The sequence below is a fragment of the Vicia villosa genome, unplaced genomic scaffold (assembly GCF_029867415.1).
Source record: "Vicia villosa cultivar HV-30 ecotype Madison, WI unplaced genomic scaffold, Vvil1.0 ctg.000406F_1_1, whole genome shotgun sequence".
NCBI lineage: Eukaryota > Viridiplantae > Streptophyta > Magnoliopsida > Fabales > Fabaceae > Vicia > Vicia villosa.
The window spans coordinates 112999-138248 of record NW_026705184.1 but is presented as its reverse complement, the minus strand read 5'-3'; the positions used below and the strand labels follow the sequence as shown (position 1 = coordinate 138248).

The 25250-nt window shown below is 33.5% G+C and overlaps 3 protein-coding genes across 5 annotated transcripts; 2 read left to right on the top strand and 1 right to left on the bottom strand.

Annotated features, from left to right (window-relative positions):
* Positions 1 to 5551: 5551 nt before the first annotated feature.
* LOC131627865 (uncharacterized) lies at positions 5552 to 6425 on the top strand. Its single transcript, XM_058898726.1, has 2 exons — positions 5552 to 5613; positions 5830 to 6425. Exon 2 carries the CDS (start codon positions 5881 to 5883, stop codon positions 6340 to 6342), a length of 462 nt encoding a protein of 153 aa, XP_058754709.1. The 5' UTR covers positions 5552 to 5613; positions 5830 to 5880; the 3' UTR covers positions 6343 to 6425.
* A 9433-nt stretch (positions 6426 to 15858) lies between these two features.
* Positions 15859 to 24137, bottom strand: LOC131627872 (transcription factor MYB1-like). The gene is made up of 3 exons (XM_058898732.1): positions 23988 to 24137; positions 23597 to 23726; positions 15859 to 16411 (listed from the first exon to the last, which is right to left on the bottom strand). Exons 1-3 carry the CDS (start codon positions 24109 to 24111, stop codon positions 15859 to 15861), a joined length of 807 nt encoding a protein of 268 aa, XP_058754715.1. The 5' UTR covers positions 24112 to 24137.
* LOC131627873 (fatty acid amide hydrolase-like) lies at positions 17535 to 22268 on the top strand. Of its 3 annotated transcripts, none has more exons than XM_058898734.1 (6): positions 17535 to 17770; positions 17993 to 18042; positions 20891 to 21020; positions 21138 to 21215; positions 21321 to 21468; positions 21834 to 22268. In XM_058898734.1, exons 2-6 carry the CDS (start codon positions 18013 to 18015, stop codon positions 21880 to 21882), a joined length of 435 nt encoding a protein of 144 aa, XP_058754717.1. In that variant the 5' UTR covers positions 17535 to 17770; positions 17993 to 18012; the 3' UTR covers positions 21883 to 22268. The 3 variants fall into 3 exon arrangements, with proteins under 3 accessions (XP_058754717.1, XP_058754716.1, XP_058754718.1); XM_058898733.1 differs by adding an exon at positions 19959 to 20044 and having other exon boundaries at positions 17535 to 18042; XM_058898735.1 differs by lacking the exons at positions 17535 to 17770; positions 17993 to 18042 and adding an exon at positions 18049 to 20044.
* Positions 24138 to 25250: the final 1113 nt, after the last annotated feature.

The window sequence follows — 25250 nt, the reverse complement described above, 5'->3', positions numbered from 1 at the left end:
ACATAATATGCATGTGTTTGTATATTTCCAAATATAATAGTAATATTTCTTATTTCTTATTTTTTATTTTTATTACTATATATGTAACAAAAACATAACAGTAGTATTTTTATTAAATAATATTTCTAATATATGTAGTTTAAAATGTGTAGTTAAAAAAAATTATTTTATGGTTAAATATGTTCAATATAACGCGTGTAGTTAAAAATATTAGTAGTATTGTTATTAAATAATAGTTTTAAGAATAGTAAATATTAACTAGTATACGTCTAAGAAGAATATTAAGTTGATTAGTATTCTAACTCCAAATGACAATGATTGTATAAATGTGCAGTATGGAATATTATCGGTATTATCGTAGTTGGATGTACGATAGAACATTTCCAGGAAGAATGGGACTTAAACCCAATTTTATAGTAGGAGTTGAAGGGTTTATAAGTTGGGCGTTTGCTCAGGAATTATGTCGAAGCGAAGGAGGAGTTAGGTGTCCCTGTCTTAAATGTGAATGTAGACCAATAATTAGTGACCCACAGGAAATAACAACTCATTTGCATAGAAGGGGTTTCATTGCAAATTATTGGGTTTGGACGTTTAACGGTGAAGAACTGCCTAGTAACGTACAAGAGACTAGCAACTCTCATGCTTCAAGTAGTCGGCCGCCTGTGGAATATGAGGAAAACTTTAATCTGATTGGTGACATGGTTGAGGATGCTTTTGGTGTGAACGTGACCTATGATGAGCCTGAAGATTTTGGTGGGGAAGAGTTGCCGAATGAGGAAGCGCAGAAATTTTATCAGTTGTTGAATGAGATGAATACGCCGTTGTTTGATGGATCGTCTGAGTCAAAGTTATCAATTTGTGTGAGATTGTTGGCCGCCAAGGCAAATTGGAATGTTCCTGATCAGTGTTTGGAATTCTTCGTAAAGATGATGTTGGACTCAACTGCAATGAAAGACAACTTGCCTACAACATTTTATGAAGCAAAGAAGTTGGTGTCGAAGTTGGGCTTAAGAGTAAGAAAGATTGATTGTTGCATTAATGGCTGTATGTTGTTCTACGACAATGAGTTTGGTACTCAAGATGGGTTGTTGGAGGAATATAAGTTTTGTGAGAGTCCAAGATATAAAGTTCCCAGTAGAGCCGTTAACACTAATCAAGACCGTGTAGCAGTAAAGTCCATGTTTTATCTTCCAATAATACCAAGGTTAAAAAGAATGTTTGCTTCAATGCACAGTGCAAGTCAAATGACATGGCATCACACAAATAACACAAGTCCAGGCACTATGAGGCATCCATCTGATGGCGAGGCATGGAAGCATTTTGATCGAATGCATCCTGATTTTGCCGCAGAACCTAGAAATGTCAGGCTTGGATTATGCTCGGATGGATTTACTCCCTATGTCCAAGGGTCGGGAACCGCATATTCTTGTTGGCCAGTTATTGTAACCCCTTACAACCTCCCTCCTGAGATGTGCATGACAAAACCATACATGTTTTTGACGTGCGTCATTCCAGGACCTTCGAGTCCAAAAGCAGGAATTGATGTGTATTTACAACCTTTAATTGATGATTTGAAGAGATTGTGGATTGGAGAATGGACTTATGATATATCACGTAAAGAAAACTTTATAATGCGAGCTTCATTGATGTGGACCATCAACGACTTTCCAGCATATGGCATGTTGTCTGGTTGGGGTACGCATGGCAAAATGGGTTGTCCGCATTGCATGGGAAACAACAAAGGGTTCACGTTGGATAAAGGTGGGAAAAGCTCGTGGTTTGACTGTCACCGAAGATTCCTACCACGAAATCACTCCTATAGAAGAAACATGACAAACTTTAAAAAAGATGTACGAGTGAAAGATTCGCCTCCGCCTCGATTGTCACCATGGGCTATATGGGAACAAGTTAGTGAGCTACCAAAATTTACAGATACTGGCAAAGAATGCCGAATTGAAGGATACGGAGTCACGCACAATTGGACAAAAAGAAGTATATTTTGGGACCTCCCGTATTGGAAGGATAACTTGTTGCGCCATAATCTAGATGTTATGCATATTGAGAAGAATTTTTTTGATAATGTATTTAACACAGTGATGGATGTGAAAGGCAAAACAAAAGATAATGAAAAGGCCAGACAAGACATGGAAAAATGGTGTAACAGAAGAGAGTTGGAGTTGAAGCCTCTACCGAATGGAAAGTTATTAAAACCCAAGGCTTGTTTCACTTTGACTTCCCAAGAAGCTAAAGCTGTTTGTCGATGGCTAAAAGATTTGAGAATGCCCGATGGGTATTCATCAAATTTATCAAGGTGTGCTGACCCTAACACTGGGAAGTTGCATGGAATGAAAAGTCACGATTGTCACATTTTCATGGAACAATTGTTAGCAATTGCATTTGGCTCGCTACCCAAACATGTTCTTGATCCACTGACTGAAATTAGTCAGTTTTTTAGAGATATTTGTGCGTCAGCTTTAAAAGTGGAAGACATCATGAAGTTGGACCAAAACATTGCAATCATTCTTTGTAAGTTGGAACAAGTATTTCCGCCTGGTTTCTTCGACTCAATGGAACATTTACCTGTGCATCTTGCATATGAAGCCTTTCTTGGTGGACCAGTTCAATATAGGTGGATGTATCCGTTTGAAAGGTTCATGGGTGATTCAAAGCGATCAGTGAAGAATAAAGCAAGAGTTGAAGGTTCTATATGTGCACATTACCTGCATCGAGAAACATCACATTTTTGCAGTCATTATTTCAATCACTTGATGTTAACTCCTAGAACCATACGGAATCCGGTAAATGTCAACCAGAGGAGTCAATTCACCTTATCAGTATTCGGTCTTCCAGGTCGACCTTCTGGAAAGAAGAGTGTGCATTGGTTGACCCAGAAAGAAATGCAATCCGCACATGTCCATGTCTTGATCAACTGCGTCGAAGTTAAACAATACCTTGAGTAAGTTTACCCAATAGTTTTTTTACCTTTGTTGACAATGTCTGTATACCAAACTTATTTAACTTATGGTGTATATTTTGTAGGGAATTTAACAATGCCTATTTTCATAGTACCGGTGTACAATCAACATCCGGCGTCATTCATGCTGAATTTCCCTTATGGTTCAAGCAAAGATTGTCTACCGTGTTTCCACCAACTCCAGAAATACTCCATTTGAGAAACTTGGCAGAAGGCCCTATCCAAAGCGCAAATGAATGGCACACATACTTCGTGAACGGATATAAGTTTCACACTGAGGCATGGACCGAAGGGAAAAAAACCATAAACAGTGGTGTATTTGTAAAAGGAGTTACAGATGGTGGTGAAGATGACTTTTATGGAGTTATTAAACATATCTACGAGTTGGTATACCATTACATGGATTCAGAAAATAAAGTTGTCTTGTTTTATTGTGAATGGTATGATCCAAGTAGAGGCACAAAAATAGACAGGTCATACGGTACTGTTGAGATTCAAATGAACCGGAAATACAAAGAGTATGATCCTTTCATAATGTCAAATATTGTTAGGCAAGTTTATTATGTACCTTATCCTTCATTTGTGACACGTAAAAGAGGATGGTGTGTTGCAATAAAAACAAAACCGCAAGGTCATATTGAAAATGGCGATCAAGTAGAAGATGTTGCCTATCAAGTTGATGATGTTGATCAAATTAATGAAGTGGTTGCAGCTGAAGACATTACAAGTTTGTCTGATACAATTGTTGAGGGACATCAAGTTGATGCATCTATATTGTTGGTTGAAAATAATGTGGATGAAGAGAATGATGAAGAGTTTGAATCCGATGACAACAATGAAGAGAATGACGAAGAGAACGACGAAGAGAACGACGAAGATAATGATGAAGAGAATGATGAAGAGAATGATGAAGAGAATGATGAAGAGAATGATGTGGATAGCGAAGATGAAGAATAACTAAACATTGAATGTATATTTATATGTTAATGAATATTTATTTATGTGTTAATGAATATTTATTTATGTGTTAATGAATATCTATTTATGTGTTAGTGGATATCTATTAAATATCTATTTATGTGTTAATGAATATTTATGTGTTAATGAATATTTATGTGTTGATGAATATTTATGTGTTGGTGAATAATAAAATAGGTAAAATGCCACCTAAGAGTAAAGATAGTGGTAAGAAGTCCCAACGTCCGAGGATAGTAGTATGTGAGGCGCCTCCCATGGCCGTGTCTTCCCGCCCTCAGAGTGTTGATCATATGTCTTTAGCCAGTACTCAGGCTTTTACCCCATTACTCTCCTCCCACACATTCCCGTCTGGGGTACCGCCATCCTTCCAGTACTCAGCGGTACCGCCATCCTTCCAGCATCCTGGTGTGCCCCCGTCCTTCCAGCAGGCGGCAGGACCTAGCTTTCCATTCACACATACTGGTGTGCCCCCGCCCAGCTTTCCATTCGCCCATACTGGCATGCCTTCATCCTTCCAGCATACTGGAGGATCTGGTTTCTCATATCCCATGCAGATGACTTCCTCCTTTCAGCATACGGGAGGATCCAGTAGTACACCTCCGACACAGGCTGGACGATCTCCTAGTCCACGCCCCACACAGGCTGGACGATCTCCCCGTCCACGTCCGACACAGGCTGGACGATCTCCTAGTCCACGCCCCACACAGGTTGGAGGCTCACGCACCCCACATCCCACACATGTACCAGCACGTGAGGTTGATGAGGCAGTTGATGAGATAGATGGAGCTGATCTTCGTGGGAGGGATGATCCTGATGAGATTCATGTGATTGACGGCAGATTTTGGATTCAGCCCGAAGGAAGCAAGTAAGTTTCCTATTTAAAAACTTTTATAGTATGTATACTTTTTCATTTTTTTTATAAATTTATATCTAACATTTTCATTTTTTGTTTCAGTTTTACGCCGAGTCGGACAGCTGCTAGGGTTGTTAGCTATATAATTCAGCAGATGTATAAATCAGCTTTTAAGAGCTATGGGGACGTCAAAAATAAAGATGAATGGTTTAGAATGTTTAAGGTATTGTTATTTATATATGTTATGCATTTAATTTATTGTTTTAGTTATAGTTATTTAAATAAAATTCTCATTATAATTACTTAACATTTTATTTTAATGTCATACATTATTGCAGGAGAAATGTGTGTGGGATCCTTTGAGTGAAAAAAGTGTTCAGAAAGTTTTCAACACCAGATGCTCTAAAAGAATGTCTGATATGCTGCGGAGAGTAAGGGAGAATCATGAGCTTCATGGCATCCGTCCTAACTGGATAGGCGAGGAGGTTTTTCATGATCTTGTTACATATTGGAGGAGTCCAGAATTCCGGGCTAAATCAGAAACTTTTAAGAAGATGAGGGCATCTGAAAAGGGCGGTTGTGTCAACACAGTTGGAAGTATTAGCACCGCCGAGCATGCCCGACGATTGGTAAAAATTTTAAATTTTTTAAGTTACATCTTTATTCATAATATATTTTACTAATTATTTTTAATTATATTATTTAGGCTAAGGAGTTGGGGAGAAAACCATTGATGTCTGAGCTGATTTCGAGGACCCGGACAAGGAGATCGGGAGGTTTTGTCGACGAGCGCACGAAGTTGTATCTTGTAAGTGAAATTTACGTTGTTTATTTTTTTTAAATTAATACAAAATTTGTGACGTGAATTTCATGTGGCAATTGATAAATTGCCACATTAAAATCATGTGGCAAATCATAAGTTGTGGCGTGAAAATCACGTGGCAACTTTTTAATATATTTTAATTGACTAATTAAATATGCATTTAAATATTTAACTTACATTTTTTATTGAATATCTGTGCAGGAAGATTATGATAGGCGACTTGCCATTTTTCTGGAAAATAATCCTCAATTCATGCCAGCAGAGGGGGAGCCGCTAAATGCGGATGTTGATCACTATATCTGGTGTGAGGTTATTAAAGAAAAAGGACCTAATGGTTGCTTTTTTGGTGCTGGAAATTTGGCGGCCAGCTATAGACGTGGTGACCGCAATCTGTTTCAAAGACTTCAGGATGGAGAGGGTGGATCGCGTCAACCAAATCTGACACAGGAACAAACTGAATTAGTAAGGCAATTGGCGAGACGCGAAAGTGAGGCCCAGATCGAGATGATGCGGAAGAAGCAGGCTGATATGGAGGAGCAGCATGCGCGACAGATGGAGGGCATTATGAAGAAGCAAGCTGAGATGGAGGAGCAGATGAGACGGTTTATGCAAGGAGGTGGAAATTACAGTAATGCTCCTCCTCAAGAGCCGGAGGATGACGGGGTGGCTGATGATTTTAATCCGGATAATTATTTTCCGGATGATGCGTCTTGAAAACATTTTGTATTTTATTTATTTTTAATTTATTTTTATGTAAAATATTCTACATTTTAATTCATTACAGTATTAGTTTTAAATTTTTAGTTTTAATTAATTGAATTTATTATATAATGTTTATTATATGAATTTATTTTATACAAATTTATTATATAAATTAGTTTTTATAGATTTTAATATATAAATTTTATTTTATAGGTTTTATTATATAAATTTTATTTTATAAATTTTATTATATAAATTTTATTATATAAATTTTAATATATATATTTTATTATATATTAATTAATTATAAAAAATATATAAAACAAAACAGATCTAGCGTGAATAAATTTTAAAAAAAAAAGCATTTAATGTAGCGATGTGGTAATCACGTCGCTACATTGGTCAGCAAACACACTGCCCCATACCTGCCACGCCTGCTGTGTGTGCAGATGGATGTTCCCCATGTTTCCTTGTTGCGACGTGGGAGTCACGTCGCTACTTTCTGACGTGGTCTCCACGTCGCTACAAGTTGCCACTTTGTCTCCTGCGACGTAGTGGCTCACGTCGCTACTTTTTTGTTGCCACGTGATATTTCATGTTGCGACGTGTTTCCCACGTCGCTGCAGAGCATATTTTTTGTAGTGATGGCCATACGCAATTTTACACCACAGTTGAAATTTTAACTGTGGTTAAAAGTGACACCTTCCTATTTTTTAATAAAATAAAAAAATGCAGGCGTCTAAATATCACCTATTAGTTCGATTGAGTGAATAATCCAAATAATAACATGATAAGAAAGATATATTTTATAATAATGAAAAGTTTACAAAAGATGTTAACTTACATCATTTTTTTATATCTTTGCTTATTTGTTTTTTAGGTATTTTTTTATATATATAAAATAAACTAATCAACCTAAATTAGAGGAAAAACTAAAATAAATTAATTAACTTAAAACAACTCAAAGGAGGTGTAAGAATGAATAAGGATTGGTGTGAATAAGATTTTAGAAAAGGGGTCAATGAGTCATCTAAAAACACAATCAAATTTATAATAAAAAAAGTAAAACCAAATTTTAATAATAATTATGATACTAAAATGAAGTGATTGACTTCATCATCACCAATGCTACGTTCCTTTTTTCCTTAGCATAATTTAGCTTTTTCTTTATTACAACAATAATAATAAAACAAATCAAACAAAAATTAAGTAATAAAGAAAAGAACCGGAACTCCTGAAGTATCAAAGCAAGGGGGCGTAGTAATTTTACAGGTTGAAGGTTTACAGGTTGAGGACAAGTTTGTATTGTTGGATCAATCTTGCAAGTTTACGTTACCGCAAGAAAAGCTTATGGAACCGGAACTCCATTTTAAACCGCTGTTTAATGTCCACCAAATTTTTTATATGACATTTTTAAAAAAAAGCGCTGTTTGATATATACAATTTTATATGTACATATTTTAATTATATTTGCACCAGGTTTTCACCACATTTTGCACCTGTATATACTATTACAAATTTCACCAGATTTTCTCAAATTGGAGCTTCAATCAAATAAAAAACAATACTAAAAGATATACCATATACATTTGCACCAATGTACTTATTTATACTATTACTCTTGTACATATATACTTTTACAAAAAACAACACCAAAAGGTATGCCACATTTTGCACCATTATATACCATTACAAAATCTATTCATCTCTATCTTCTACATCGGCATATATAACCTGAAACAATACCAAAATATCGTAATTCATACCATGATACAACAAAATTGCAACACTTGAATATACTCAAAATTCTCATCAATTAAAGTAAGATTACAATATACCTTATATAAATTTCACTCAATAATGAATTGACACCAATCCTCCTTAAGTTCATCCAACTGAGAACTTGAGTAATAAGCTCACTTGAATTCATCAAAGTACTACATAATAATATAACATAGTATGTTTAAGTTAAAACTATTTAATTATATGAGAAAAATGTGTTAAAGAAAAACATAAACCTAATATAAAATTCCATAATCAATTGAATATAAAACAAATGACAAATAAATAAGAGCATATAAATTTCTTGAAAATGACATAATATATAACATTTTACTATATTACCTCTTTCACTAACATCCTTTCTTTTCTTGGTTGGAATATGAATTACTTGTTTCTTAGCAATGCGGACGTCAGAATTGATCCAAATTCTCTCATTATGACCGTTTCTGATATATGATCCATACGCTATAATATTCTCATCTTGATCATTCAGTCTAATACATGACTGATTCTCAACATCAATATCACCTTGATCTACACCGGTATCATCAACCACTTTGTTAGATAAAAGCATTATAGACCATTTTGTACTCGTCGGGTCAGTGACATAGAACACTTGTTTAGCTTGAGATGCTAGAATAAAAGGCTCGTCTTTGTACCCCACCCTATTAAGATCAACTTGCAGAAATCCTGACTTATTCATTCGTATGCCACTACTATTTACCCACTTGCAGCTAAAGATAGGAATCTGAAACTTCTCGTAATCAAACACCCAAATGTGCTCAATAACCCCCAAAATATGACAGATTTGCATATTTGGGGTTTAAGTCCTTCATACTTGATATGTGCATTGCTTCAGCTAGCACAGTGACACCACTATTTTGCATAGTACTTTTATCATCTTGTTCTTTGGTATAAAATGTGTATCCATTTATTGCGTACGCGCTATGAGAAAACACATGCAAACTTGGACCATATGTCAAACATCTCAACCTTTCTATTATTGAAGCGCGATCTCAAGAGCGCTTTGAATAAATATGATCCTTAAACCATTGTAGAAAACTCTCTCGTACTAACCAATTTTCATTTTTGTTCTGATTTGACCCTCTGAGTACAACCTTGTGCATTTCAACATATGGCTCAACCTCACTGTCATTGTGCAGAACATACAAATGCACTTGCTCTCATCCCTTGATACTGTCACAATTTTATTTACAATTAATTTTTTACCTTCCTTTTTTTCAAAAATATGAGTTTTGGGGAGCCCAACGGATTGAACATTGGACAAATATTTAGTACAAAACTCAACCGCTTCATCAACAATGTATTGTTCAACAATACAACCCTCTAGACGACTTCAGTTTTTCACGTACCCTTTTAATATTTTCATACAACGTTCAGCAAGGTACATCCATCTCATATAACATGGTCCCCACAACTGTGTCTCTTCCACAAGATGAACAACTAGATGTACCATTATGTCAAAAAAAGAGGGAAAAAAAGAACATCTCAAGCTCACACAAGGTAATAACAATTTCTTTTTGTAGTGCTGGTAAGACCTCAGGATCGATCACCTTACTACAAATTGACCTAAAGAAAAAACACAATTTAGTTATAACGCTGTTTACCAGTGATTTCTGACAAACAACGGCTAGTCCTCCAAAGTGTTTAAACAGTCTGGTTACTCGCAGGATCGACTAGATTGATCATAGGACATTGTCAAATAGTGTTTTAGTGATTTGATTCATATTCAATAATCTCTATAGTTTGTAAAAAATATACAACTTGATAATGTAAATTGCAATGAGTAAATAATTTAAAACGCAATAAAGTAAATGTATAAGCAAAGAACTTTTAAGTATAACTTTACATTGAACAAATAACATAAAGTATGAAAATATGATGTTCTTCACACATATATTGTTTCAGCAAAGACTCTTTTCTCTCGCGCCGGTACTTTGATCGTATTTTGTGAATTTTTGTATATTGATTCGAACATTCCAAACTAAATAATAGTACTCCTATTTATACTACTTCGACCCTATCGTTCACTACATAGATGTCTGCCACGTTCGACGTTTCGAACGTTTTACTACCCTTCGGATATCTCCACGCGTCTGCTGGACGAAACCGCTTCATTTTGAATTTCAAATCTCCCCGCTCTGCTGTTTCGACTATACTAACGCCTACGTCGAAGGATACTTGTCAAATTTCTAACATTATGCTTGGTCACATAACATCTCCTCTAAAGAGAAAATCCTTAAATAGCTCCATAAGAACTATTTCTTCATCATAATCCAACAATCCAAGATATCACAATCCTTTAATCGAAATCTTCAGCTAACAGGCGCTTCTTACTTTTTCTGGAAAAATATATCGTATATCTATTGGTAGAAAATGCTCCATTATAACATGCCAATCATGTGTCTTTAAACTCTTCAACTTAAGGTCTTTCATAGACACAAGTCTTCTAATATCTGAAGAGTATCCTTCTAAAACTTTAACTTCACTTAGAAACTAGAACAATATTTTTTTCTTCTTTTTAGATAGAGTAAAAGTAGCAGGTGGTAGATATGTTCGTCTTTCTTTCTTCATTGGTCCTAATTCAGTTCTTATTCCCATCTTTAACATGTCCTCCCTTGCTTTAAGGCCATCCTTAGACTTTCCTTTTATATTGAGTAATGTACCAATAACAATTCCGAATACATTTTTTTCAATATGCATAACATTGAGAAAATATCTCACATTCAAAGACTTCCAATATGGCAATTAAAAAAAATCGACCTCTTCTTCCACCCACCTTTGACAACCTTATGTGCAAAAGACTTGCCAAACTGAGTACACACATCTTTTACCTTTTCAAAAATGTGGTCATTTGACAATGCAGGTGGAGCTTTACGTTGTTCGATGTCTCTGTTGAATGCTTTTCTCCACCCACGGTAGTGATGTTTAGAATGTAAGAATCTACGATGACCGAGAAAAATATTCTTCTAACAAAGTTCCAATCGCATCGTATCGGTTCCATCTTCACAACAGGACACGCACGTTGACCTTTAATGTTATAGCCAGATAGATTCCCGTTATGCTGGAAAATCATTAATTGTTCCAAATAACATCGCCCTCAAATTGAAACTCTCTTTCCTATATCCATCGTAAACCTCCATACAATTCTCCCACAAAATCTTTAAATCTTCAATCAAAGGTGTCAAGTATACGTCTATGTCTTTCCCTGGTTATTTAGGCCCAAAAATTAACATAGATATCATCATGTACTTACGCTTCATACATAGCCATGGAGGTAGGTTATTAATCATAAGAATCACAAGCCATGTGGTATGTGAGATACTTTGAAGACTATGTGGGTTCATTCCATCAATAGATAATGCGATGCGAAGGTTTCTTGCTTCTTCTCCAAAATTAGGACAATCATCATCAATTTTTGACCACTTGGTGAATCTGCCATATGTCAATACTTTCCATCAATATATAATTCTTTCATCTTCATTCCAAGTAAAGCGTCTTGCATCGGTTTCACTATGAAACATGCGCCTAAATCTCGAAATTATAGGAAAATACCATAAGACTTTTGCTGGAGACAATTTTTTCTTATATCGAGATAAACCGCATTTAGGGCACTCATTTAACGATGCATATTCGTTTCAAAACAAAACGCAATCGTTTGTACAACCATGTATCTTATCATAGCTCATGCAAATAGAGCACAACATTTTTTTGGCCTCATAGGTTCGATTAGGAAGAACATTATCCTCCAGAAGCATATCTCTCATAAGGGCTAATAACTCTGTGAAACTTTTATCCGACCATCCATTGCCCGCCTTTAAGTTGTACAACTTTAATACTGCAGACAATCTTGTGAATTTAGTGCAACCTTAATACAACGGTTTCACTGCATCGCTTACCAACCTCTTAAACATTTTGGGACAATCCTTAAGATCTTCTTCAAGTGCTTCTGCAATCTCTTTAACTCGATCATAATCGTATGTATCCGTGTCATTGTCGTCTGGAGCATAGGTCGTCGTATTACTTTTCTCCCCCGGTCCAACATTCTTGTTAATTTTCTCACCATGATATATCCAACACTTATAACTTCGATCAATCCCACGCGTCAGTAAATGCGATTTCAATCCATCTGCGTCAACCCAACCCACATAACAACAACCCAAACAAGGACATTTCATTCGACTGGAGTCTTCGACGTGCTCAACAGCAAACTTAACGAATTCCAATACCCCATTCTCGTACTCTTTTGACAATCGATCGGAAGTCATCCATTTTTTATCCGTGAAATCACTACTAATTAAGGTAAACAAAAACACTATAATTATTCATGCAACTATTTCAAAAGAACATAAATAAACGAGTCGGTAATGTTGAATTTGAACTTGACTTACCAAAAAAGAAGATGAGTTATTGGTGCCGACGGCGGATGATGTTGCTTTGATGTTCTTCGACTAACTACACCAATACAAAAAAGTTTTAACAAACTTTTTAGTAAGCACACTAACATTGAAAATGCATAAAGTTGAGAATAATATCATGATACCAATCCTCAAATGAAAATAAAATTAAAAAACTCAATTTGTTACACAATTTAAGAATCTGAACATGGAAAATTGATTTCAACACATGGTTTATTCAATTAAACAAAAAATCGGGCAACGACTATAACAAGTTATGAATGCTCGATAGTTTCAACTCAAGAAGATTCGAAACAAATTGGGAAAGCACTCGATGTCACAACCATGCGAACTTTCAAATTTAAATCAAATTACACAATAAAGTTGTCCGAATCTTAAAGCGTGCATCACTTTTCCAATCAGTCCAAGTTTCATTCACACTTCATATTGACTCAAACCAAACAATTAGATTGCAATATAGCTAACATAACATAACCACCTCATTCAAATTCATTGTCCAACTAACAGTTCATCCTCTCAATTCTCTAACAGAAAATCACAATTAAATAACACTGCAACAACATGAAGATGGAAGAATGTAAATGCAACACTGAAAGAGACGATAATGGCGAGTTTACTTGATATCGTGGCGGTGATTGCGGTCGGAGGGAGTAGTGCTCATGGCATGAGGGAGTAGGGCTCGTGGACGGACAGAGGGAGGGACGGCGGAGAGACGGACGACGGAGAGAGGTACGACCGGGGCTGGGGACGGCGGAGAGAGGGTGAACGAACAGAGGGACGGCGGAGATGAGAGAAGCTCGTTGTAGGGACAAAGAGAAAATCGTGAAAATGAATTAGGGCTTTGGGATGTTTTGTTTTATTTTTTAAAACATAATGGCCTAAGGCAGCGCTTTCAGCAAAAGCGCTTTCTAAAGGGGGACCTTTACCTGTGCTTTATAAAAGCGCTATCTAAAGGGGGACCTTTACCAGCGCTTTCTTAAAAGCGCTTTCTAAAGGGAACCTTTACCAACGCTTTTTTAAAGCGCTTTCTAATGTTCACCTATAGCAGCACTTTTCCTTATAACATTTTCCGTGTTTTTTTTTTCAGGTTATAGCAACGCTTTCAGCAAAAGCGCTGCCTAAAGTCATTTTTGGCGTAGTGAATTGTATTCAATAAGAAGAAAACTTATAATTAAAAAAAAACAACCATTAGAATTCATCATATGGTTGTAAAAGTGAAATCAAAACTTAAAAGTAAAATTTCGAGGAAAATTGTGGAAAGATAAATTATACAATTTTTAAATCATATGGTTTTTAAAAAAACAAGTAAAGTAAAATTGAAAAAATTGAAAATAGGGAGGCCTCATATTTAAATTATTGGCCAAAGAAAAGAAATAGAATTTGAAAAAAAAAGTGTTAATTAGAAGTTTTAAAAATAAAAGTGAAAAAGTGTATAAAAGTAGCAAGCTGTGTGAAAATTTTTGATGTCAAACTCTGACAATTGAGTTTTATTTATAGAGTTGAAAAATTAGGTTAAAGGGCAAAACTGAAATAAAAATTAATCTGACAACTCATATCTTCTTTGGTCAGAAAGCTTATCAATGCCTTAAAAAGTGCATAAATTTAAATACATAATTATATTAAAAAATATGCCTTAAAAATAAAAACGAAAATTGAAATTAAAATAATAAAAAGATTTGAACTCGTGACCTTTTGCTTGCAATTTCCTCCTTCTTACCAATTGTGCCATCTTATTCATTCGAAATAAAGAAGCCACTTGAAAGCATATGAATGGTGAGAAATATTTATTATTTGAGAAATACAAACAATTTAAAACAAACTATTATATTTTTTAAATAAGCAATATTAATATTAAAATCAAATGTTAGTAAAACCCAAAATTTTACAAAATCAAGTTTAAAAATAATAATTTGACTATTTAGAAATGGAGCGGAAAAATTTGGGGTATGACAGTGACCACCTTATTTCAACCCTATCTAAATACTAATCTCACTAGTGGAGAAACCATTAACAAACAGAACAAAATTATCAACAAACACAAAGCTGTCATCCAAGATCTCCACCTCTCATAAAAACCACATTAACCAAACATATAATTCCAAAATCTACATTTTGCTAAATCATACATTTTTCTCAAAGCCCCCATAAAAATAACACTTGTTTTTTTTTTATAACAACTATTATAATTGGGATAACTAATCCGATATTTTTTTTTGAAAAATTAATTTATAAAATAATGGGTTGAATTTGCTTTTAGTGTCTATAAATTTTATTTTTGGTCTTTATAAAAATAAATGACATGTTTTGGTCCCTACTAAATTATTATGCACGTAATTTTAGCCTCTACAGTAAAATAAATGTGTAATTTTAAGTGATTCTTTTGCAGACATGTTTAGAACGTTTTAAAAATTTCCTTAAAAAAAAGAACTCAAGATTTATTTTTTAAGTCGAGATTTTCATTACTTTTATCATTATTTTCTGAAATTTGAAAATTTCATATTTAATTCTTCGCATTTTAAAAAATTCTAAAATTTGATAAATAAATATTTTATAGTATTCTAAACATGTATAAAAAAAATTATTCAAAAATTTAAAAATTAAAGGATAATTAAACCGTTTTTAAAATGTTAGAAAATAACAAGAACTAAAATGGCATGCATAAAAATTTTATAAGGATCATTCAACGAAAGAAAATTTTTTAAGAACTAAAAATACTGGGTCGCATATTTATAAAGACCAGTGACGTATTTAACCCTAAAATAATTTTAAAAATAAAAAATAAAAACTCTAATAAACAAGTTTAAATTGTTCTTGTTTTTCACACATAAAATATAAAAAAAATATATATATTTTTTTAATCAAGATATATTAATAAAAAGAACCAAGAGTTCTATCAACCGATTACAAAAGGCGAGGCAAAGCTCGAAGCAAAGAAAATTAATCACCAAATACAATCTAGGAAAAATAAAACAAAAGAGCTTTGTTAAACTCATAAAAGTTATAATAGAAAAAAAATTATTTCTCTTATAAATTAAATTCAATCTTACAATATTTTTAAATACTGAAGTTTGTTTTCATTCTCAATTTAAGTTTAACATCTAATTTAAAATACTTAATCCTCTACCGTGATACTACACATAAGAAAATGCAGTGAGAACATTTTGGTAGAACATTTTGTTTTATCAATTGCTTTCTAAAAAAAATAATAATTTGTTCTTTAATGATATCTTGATTAAAAAAGAAAATAATAATGCAGTGAGAACAATACAATTTAAAGCTTGTTGAACAATGAGATTCAAAACCTAGTTTAAATATCCAAATGAGAGTCAAATCCACAAAGGTTGGAATCCCAATAGCAATCACCAAAAGTACTTGAACCTTCGATAAAAAAATTCTCAATGTTTGGTAACTCCAAAATGGAATTTCTCTCCTCTTGTAATAAAGAGCAAGAGCCGATTTTTTCATTGCTCTCGTTCAACAAACTTTCCCACCACATGGCTGACAGTGTTGAGTTTCCAAGAGATGGGGGTGCAGCAAAGTCTCCATCACCAATAATTGGTTGCATTGTATTCTCAATGTTACCATCTTTGGCAACACTAGGGTTTTTAGATGAAAATGTTCCTATTGGTTTCACAAAATCAGGTATCCCATTCAACAATGGTGAATGAGATGAAAAAGTTCGAGGTTGAGGTTTAATAACTTCATGAACTTCATGAGCTTTTATGGTTTCCTTAGGTTTTTCTTTTTCTTTCTTTTCATCTGATTTTCTTGAAATCATCTTCTTGCGCAAGTGTGTGTGCCAATAATTTTTCACATCATTAGCTGTTCTGCCAGGAAGCCTTGCAGCAATTAATGACCATCTATATCATATGAATCATACACATGAGTTAGTAAATCAGCTGAAGTACTTATCAAAGAAAAGAAAAGTGTTGAAAAATATAAAGAAAAAGATATTTAAATGAGATGGATATAAGTATAATGCTAATTTTAGAAAATACAAATTAAAAATTAAATAAATATATTATTTTAAAACAATTAAATATTAAGAACATACTCTTAATTCTTAATGTTATGTATGGAGTTAGAGAAATAAAATAGGATGAAATGAAGTGGAGCATGAAAGCTAAATTTCACTTCATTTTTATGTAATCTTTATAATTTGACGAAACAAAACAGATTAAATTAGCTCATTCCATTGCATACACGCAAAATCGGATGGAATAAAAATGAAAGAATTTAATCGAATAGGATAAAATAGATTTTATCATATTTTATTCCGCTTCATCCATTATTTACATATTTATACAAGGGAACCTCATTATTTAACACTTCATTTCATTTCATTCTATTTCATACCCTAAACATATCCCAAGAGTTTTTTAATCTTAAAATCATATAAACTCTTTTTTTATTTAGGTATTTATTTAATTATTAGTTCAGCTAATTTATACCAGTTGAGCTACGTCTTCCATACATACAAATAATTGTTTGTCTCTGTAAATAACAACAATGTTAGAAACTTCTATTTTTTTTAATATATATGTATATATACTACTTCAGCTTAATTTATAAGAAAACATGATAGTTAAGTACATTAATTTTTCTTGATTTCATGTAAAAAAAATACTACAATTACAAAAAGCGATAAAATATCCCCATTAACAATAAAATACCAACTCAACCACTTAAATATCTTATACAGCATAATTCAAAACAACGTCACAAGTCACAAATAAGTGAAAAATCGACTCTACATCACTCCCACAAATACTACACGACACCCCTATATCATCAGGGAGAATCTCACACTTAACTAAACTAATTCTAGAAGCACTACAAGAAAAATGACCTTTGGTGACGGCCATTTTTGAATGTTTTACCTACAGACAACAAAAATCGTCACTAATTCTTATTTTAATAGTTTTATTTATTCAATTTTACTTATCTTTGTTATTATTATTATTTTAAACTCAGATCCCTCTCTTTTGACAAAATGCCAAGAACCTTCTCCTAACGTGCCACTCGTCTCTCTCTTTCTCGTGCCGACAAAACACAAAGAACTTTCACATAAGCGCTTTTCCAAACGCGCTTTTTTCTCAAATCGATTCTCACGGAAGTTCTCCAATGTTGCTTTTTCCCCAAATCGTTCAATCGCTCGACCCTAAAATTGTTCAATCGCTCAACCTCAAAATCGTTCAAATCGCGTAAACCTCAAAATTGTTCGTCCTTATTTCAATCTCAACTCTTTTAGCTTCAACCTAAATCACTTGAATCGTATCAATTGCTCAAACCTTAACAATCAGATCTGAATCGTTTCAACATCAAAATCAATCATTTGAATTGCTCAATCATCAAATCTTTTGTGTGAGCTCTGTTTATCATATCATGTTATAGGAGTTGTAGTTAAAATAATTCAATTTGATGTTTTTCATGCCTTTAAGGTCGAAGACATCGCCATTATATGCGCCTCGCCGTCACCGACACAAATCAGGTACTATAAACTTTTAAAACTAGTTTAAACGTGTTTTTGAATGTTTATCTGACTATTGATTCATCTAAAATTTGTTGTTTTTGTCACTAATTTATACTTGTTATTGAATTTGAGTTCATGGTTATGCGTTAGTTTTGTCATGCTGAGGAAGACCGTTGTTATTTTTCTAGTTGTGTATTCATTTATTGTTGGTAATTACTTGCATTCACCAATTTCGGTTTCCAATTGCATGTGTATTTATTAAGGAAATGGCAGTTGTTGCTTTCACTATCAATGTAGTTGATGACCCCTGCACTTTGAGTAAAGTGTTGTACTTGAGACCCCTTGGAAATGTTTATGAGTGGAATCTAGATTTTGTATATTTACGTAAAGTTACGTAGCAGTAAATTCATTTCAACATTACCTATATACTAGTGGAATCTAGATTTTGTTACTTCTGAGGAGTATGTCTAAAGTTACATTTTCTCCTTCCGCGGAAGCAAAGATCCATTCACGACGGAGACAAATCCAATGCAATTCTCCATTCATAGTTTCAACTCAACTCAACTTACAATACCTACAACTATCTAGTAAATCAAACAAACAAGTCCTTCCAGTTGTAACAAATAGTAAAAAGAGGTTCAAAACTACAGCTCGTAGACCGCCCAGGCCTCAGCTCCAAGCTAAAGTTAGAGCTAGTGCTCTTCTACTCTAACAATGCCCTATTGTGGAACAGTTTTCTTAGGTTCTGATTTTGTGGTTTTGAAAGTGTCTACCTTCTAGTCGAGTGTCCTACCTTTGACATGTATTTCTTTGATGCTGATAAAATAGATTTTTTATTTTCATTTTTAGTTTTGAAATACCAAATTCGTAAGCAGTGCCAGTATGCACATTCAAAACTAGTATTTATGCTATAAGAAAGTAAAGATATTTTCCATTAAAAAGTTCTCTCCTAAGTTTCTCAACATGTAAAAAAAGCATAACAAAGTAATCAGTTAGAAATGTTGGAAGCAACATTCCATATAGCGCGATTGCGTAGTTACATGAATCATAGGCAATGCCCTCTCTTCTGATGAAACCAAGTTAGGTAATCTGTCATCTTCGACTGGTAGAAGAACAGCTCCAAGTGAAAGTTGGAAATGCTCTTTAAATATAACAATTCTCTTTTGTTGTGTAACTGTTTTCTTCATATCAATTCTTCTATTCAGTAAGATCATACAGCTCACATTTTTAAAGCAGATTTTCTTCAAATAAGTTTAGATTTTATTTTTCTTAGAGAAGGATTAGGAGGGGATTCTCGTGATTTGTGAAATAATGACGAAAATTAAAATTGAATTTGTATGAATTTATCATGAGACAGATTAAAAAATAATACATTTAGAGTTATCAGTTGAATCTTTTGCTGCAAAAGCTCCTGTGATCTTAACAAAAGGAGCATGAAGTTCAATTCCAAGAGGTTCATAGTACAAATTCATTATTCAAGGAAGCCACAACTTACTCCATGAATAGGCTTGTAAGGATTGGACTTCTATATGTATTTCCCACCTACCAACCATTCACATTCCAACCATTTTCTTCAAAGCGATGAAAGTCTATTGTTTTCACATCCAAACCACTTTCTTCTTCTCTTCAACCGTAGAACCAGTTTGAAGACTCATTGTGACACAAACATGCGAGTTAAATACGGTAGGTGTTTCCTTCTCTTATTAGTAGACTGTGTACTAGAAATGGGGTTGTTGCTGAGAAAAATGAAATCGTTTTGATAAATTAAGGAGTCACACACAGACTTAGATTCTCTTTTTTGAGTTAATAGTGATTAACCCTTGTATGACATATTTGGACTGTCACCTGATGGTTACAAATCCTTTTGATTATGTTGAACCTTTGGGTGACTGGTTACAAGACAAGTTTTTATGGCCCTATTAATGCATATGTAGGGTATGCAAGAATGAAGGAATCCCATTTCGTGAAGTTGCTCCATCATGGTTAGAACATGAAATCTGGGAGGAAGCATTCATCACAAGTATTTTTCTTGTCTTTTCATTTATTCATTTTAGAGTTATTCAGGATAGAATTCAGCATTACACAATAGTAGTTCTTTTGGAAATGCGAGTGGCTGATGAAGCCTCGTGAAAGCTGTACTAAAGTTACTCCTGGATCTAAATCAATGGCATAGGTGAGGCAAAATCAGATTTAGAGAGACTCATCAATGTGTTGAAAAGGATTGAAATATATAGACATTGAAATTTGGCCTTGGGCTTGATACCACTTAGCTCTGCTAGTTGAAAATATTACTTACTGTTCTCTCTTTATTAATTAATGTTGACCTATGATCCGCTCTTGACTGTTTGCAACCGTTGGTTCTATTATGTATGGAATTCTTTGATCTGCGTTTTCCTCCATTTGTGGTTAAAGCTCATGAACTTTACTTGTTGTTCCATAATCATGTTACAAAATATTTTTTGCCTTGATATTATGCTGCATGCCCTCCTGAGTGTGTTCTACAGGTTAGTTCTTTATACTTGTATTCTCATAAATTTGATTATCAACATTGCTTGAGATAGGTGTAGCCCGTTCCTTAGAAGTGAAAGAATTCTGTTTAGTTTGCTCAGTAAAACTGTGAGATAAATGTAACTTATGATACTTTACTATTAGAATTTAGAGGGCTTTGATTGTTCTGCTGCAAGTTCTTGTCAGTCTTTGTATGCTCCTTGAAACTGTGAGTGATGACTTGTTTGACTGCATCTTGCAGATTATTTAGTCTTGAAGTTTCAGCCATCTTCAACCCTTCATTCCCGAACCTTGCCTTTGTTCTATACTACCTTGCGGTTTTTTGAATTCAACCTTTTTTTTAATTTAATTTACACAGGTTGCTGAAAGATTTGTTGCTGCTATTGATGAATCCGCAAAACCACCATTTCAAATGGGATTCTTTATTGATTACAATATTGATGATATACTAAGACAAGCAACTGAATCTACTCTTAGGTATCAAAGAGGTACTTTATAACATCTCACCCGATCAGGATCCTTACATTTACTCCTCGTTTATGCTTCCGTGTTATGTGTACTCAGCCAAGTTCAGAGGCTAATCTGATGCAATAATATTTTTGCAGGGGAACCAATCTCAGTGCTAGACGGAGTACCTGTTGCAATAAAGGATGAGATAGATTGTTTACCGTATCCAATAACAGGTAAGGTAGTGTACTGTTTTAGTGATTTTCTCAGGATCATCTATTCAAATGATTAAGATGCTAATTTCATAATTCACTAAAGCATCTTATAATGGTGTGTTCAAGGAGGTACAAAGTGGATGCATAAGGAAAGGCCTTGTAAAGACGATGCATGTTGTGTTAAGCGCTTAAGGCAATGCGGTGCTATACTTGTTGGGAAATCCAATATGCACGAACTTGGGTCTGGAACTAATGGGATAAACCCACACTATGGGTAAGAAGAACACCACCATCATCAGCATGTGTTACATTCTTTCATATTGTGTTTACATATTTTGTGCCTTTGAACTGTGAGTGATGTTGTTTCGGTTTTTTGAATTGAATCCATGCATGTTTTCTATTTTCGTACGCATCCAATTCTTGCATATACACTATTCTGGTTTCGTGTTAATTTCATGAATATTTGCTGCTGTTGATACGAATGATATTTCGTGCATACTTATGCTGCTATTTCGAATTAGGATTGCTCGGGTATATGTTACTTCTGTCCGAAATAATTTATGCATATTAGCAATTTATGTTTCGAATTAATTTAGTGTGTACCAGTTCTTTATGTTCTTGCATATGCCTCTGTTTCAGGAAAATCTTGGTCGTATTCGTAAGACTCTCGCTGACTTCACCAGCTTGAATCACTGAGTAGTTAATGTACTACTTCTGTCGGGTGGACTCCATCAATGCTTTCGAGCCTGATGGTTACAAATCCTCTTGATTATGTTGAACCTTTGGGAAAAGCTTGTGCTTCTGGATTTACACTAAATAAAGCTGGTGCTTCTGGTACTTCGGGTGGACCGTTTCCCGTGGGTTTATACTAAATAAAGCTGGTGCTTCTGGTGCTTATGTTGAATCCTCTTGAATATTTTACTTGGTCATTGATTAGATTCATACAAAATAGGGGTCTTTATAGTTATACTTATTCAAACAGAAAATAAGAAAATGTAGTTGAAATTCTTTGTTACTATATTGAAATATTTGAATTTAATTGAAATTGATATAATAGTTTAATTTTAATATTAAGTTAATTTGTCATATTTAAATTGAAATAATAGAAAATGTATCGTAAAAAATTTTACCGAGTAATTGAATTTTAATGTTATATTCAATTATAAAAAAAATTAATTTATAATTTTATTATATTTTGGTAAACTAAAAAAGATTATTTAACAGAGTTCTAGTGACACCTATTAAAACAAAAACTGTAGATAAAAATAGAAATATTTGTAACACTAACCTATGATATAATGACATTCAGGTAAATATTTGCCCGTAGCTAAAAGCTATCGTGACACTTCTTACACCGTAGCACTACACCCCCTTATAATTGACGCTAGGGGTGGGCGTCACTCAATGTTTGCAAGACTTTTACCTACAGATTATTGACTTTTAGTGACACTTTTTGAGTGTCACAAAAAATCAATTTTCTTGTAGTGAAGGGAACTTATCCAAAAGGAATCTCCAGGAGAAGACTACTATTGTATATGGAACCCAACTAATCCAAATAAAAGACAAAGCACAATCCCTGCCGATCAAGAGTAAAGAAAGGCTGAGCTTCTCCTAAATCAGAGAGTTATAAGTAGAAGCGACTATGTATACCCTTTCCTAGCCCACCTTCCACCATGAATAATCACTTTCAAGTGACATAAATACCCGTTGCAAAAAAAGAAAAAAGTTATCCACTAGCATATGTTCCTGAACTAAGAAAGATCGTCTCTAATAAAAGAAACACCTCAAGTGGCCACCCTCTATTATCGCCACCCCTCCCAATGATCAACAAGGATTGCAATCAATTAGATAAAATCTATGAAACATCTGTCTAACAGGGATTAGTCCCTCCCAAGAGTCATCTCAAAAGTAGGTATTCAAACTACCTCTTACTTTTCTAGGATCATTCTAAAAAGATTTTAAATTCATTAAAAAATTAATGTATTTAAATTATATGTAGTCCAAATACTAAAAAAATAAAATTTTTCTTATATTAAAAATCAAAGATAATATCAAAAGTGTTACTTGACTACTTTAAAGAAAAAATATACTTACAATTCATATCATAATAAATGACTGTTACACCTCTAGCCTATCAAAATTAACATGATTTATTTAATTTTATCAATGATTGTGAGCTCTTTATTGTCAACGAATATCTCATGGTGGTGCTGAATAATAAAATATTCTATATATTTTATCATTCAGAGAATATGTATATAGACATTGTATCAAAAGTGAACCAAGCATGAAAGTTTGTTCAACAGTGTAATTTGTTTTCAAATAAGTAAATTTGACATAAAAAGATAAACTAAATTATCTGAAACTTTAAAATACATTAAGAAAGTTGGCTGCATATATACCTGTTTCCTAGAAGTTTGTGTAACCTTAAGATCATATCAACTTCATCCTCAGAAAAACCCTCTCTATTGACAGCTGGGTTTAAATAATTTAACCATCTTAATCTACAACTTTTCCTGCACCTATTCAATCCTGCCAAATGCACGTAATAAACATTTTAACGAAAAATATAAAAAGATTATACTAAATAATACTATATAGTTTTTATTCTTGAAATTAAAATATATTAAACTAAAAATACACATAACCGAAAATAATATAAAAAGATTATACTAAATAATACTATATAGTTTTTGTTCTTGAAAAGGAAAATATCTTAAAGTAAAAATACACAACCTAAAATACAAGATATGAGAAGTATATATAATAATAATAATCAACATTATTGTATACCTGCTCTTTGAGGAACTAAATGCCATTTTCCTTCACCATACTTGTCAATACAAGCTTTGAGAAGTTTGTCTTCTTCATATGTCCATGCACCTTTTCTCACACCTCTACTCTTACTTTTCTCCATATGCACTTAGGGAGAAAAATAAAAGCATAGGCTTCTCTCTAGCTATCTGTACTTTAAAGGAAAGGTTGTGTATAAAAGACAAAGAGTGAGATATTCCTTATCATTTTCTTCCATTCATTTTTCGAACTCTCCTTTTCACCCTTTGTTATATACATTGTTGACTTGTTGTTAGGCAATATTTCTCTTTGTTTTAGTTTTTTTTTTATTTTATTTAATGAGTGGTTCTTGAAATATATATTTTTTGGTTTTACGTAGTGTGTTATATTAAATTGCATAATAATGGGCATTCCATCAATACAAAATAAAAAACTTGGCTTATTACTCCAGTTAAAATAGGAGTAATTCAGTCTCCTTACGCTTCCAAAGAGAGTGACCCTTGTACTCCTTTAATAAAATCTTGGCTTATTAAAAAACCATCAAAGATAAGGGGAAAGTGACAATTCAACATTTCACATGTGTTCCATGTTATAAAGGCCACCGAATGCAACAATTGTGTTTATTGAGGATGGATCTAGAAAAAGGCATACATGTGAACAAGAAATACAAAAATATTGTGAGATGGGGAAACATGTCAAACGTGGGATGCCATAACTCCCAACAATGAGAGGAATAAGAATTTCTCATGATAATAGTGGATTGAAGTTAGATTTTGCAGGTCGTGATATTTTGGCCAATATGACTACTTTTTTCTATAAATAACATATTGTATAACTAATGTAGACACACACAATCTGTAAAAGTCTATTTTTTTTATTTTTATTTTTTATCTTTTATCCATATGATTCTCTTTTGGTTATGCGATTTTAGTTCTCTAGGTCACGAAAAAACCAACATTGTAATTAAAAGTCTATAGAGAAGTTAAGGAACACACAACTGAGAAATAAAAATATTTTCTAGATCTAATTGTTTAAAGCATAAAACGGAGTCATGATTGAGAGAAATTAGTTGATGTCCCAACTAACTTTTAAGTTTGATATCGGGAGAAAGACTACGAGGAATATTAATGCAAAATTTAGATTGTCCGGGCAAGACTAAAATATTTAGAAAATTTCTTTGGCCACCTCCCTACCTTCTAGTCCATCTCTGGTGAAAAACCCAAACTATCCCTGACTTCGGAAATGCATTTCCGAAATGTAAGA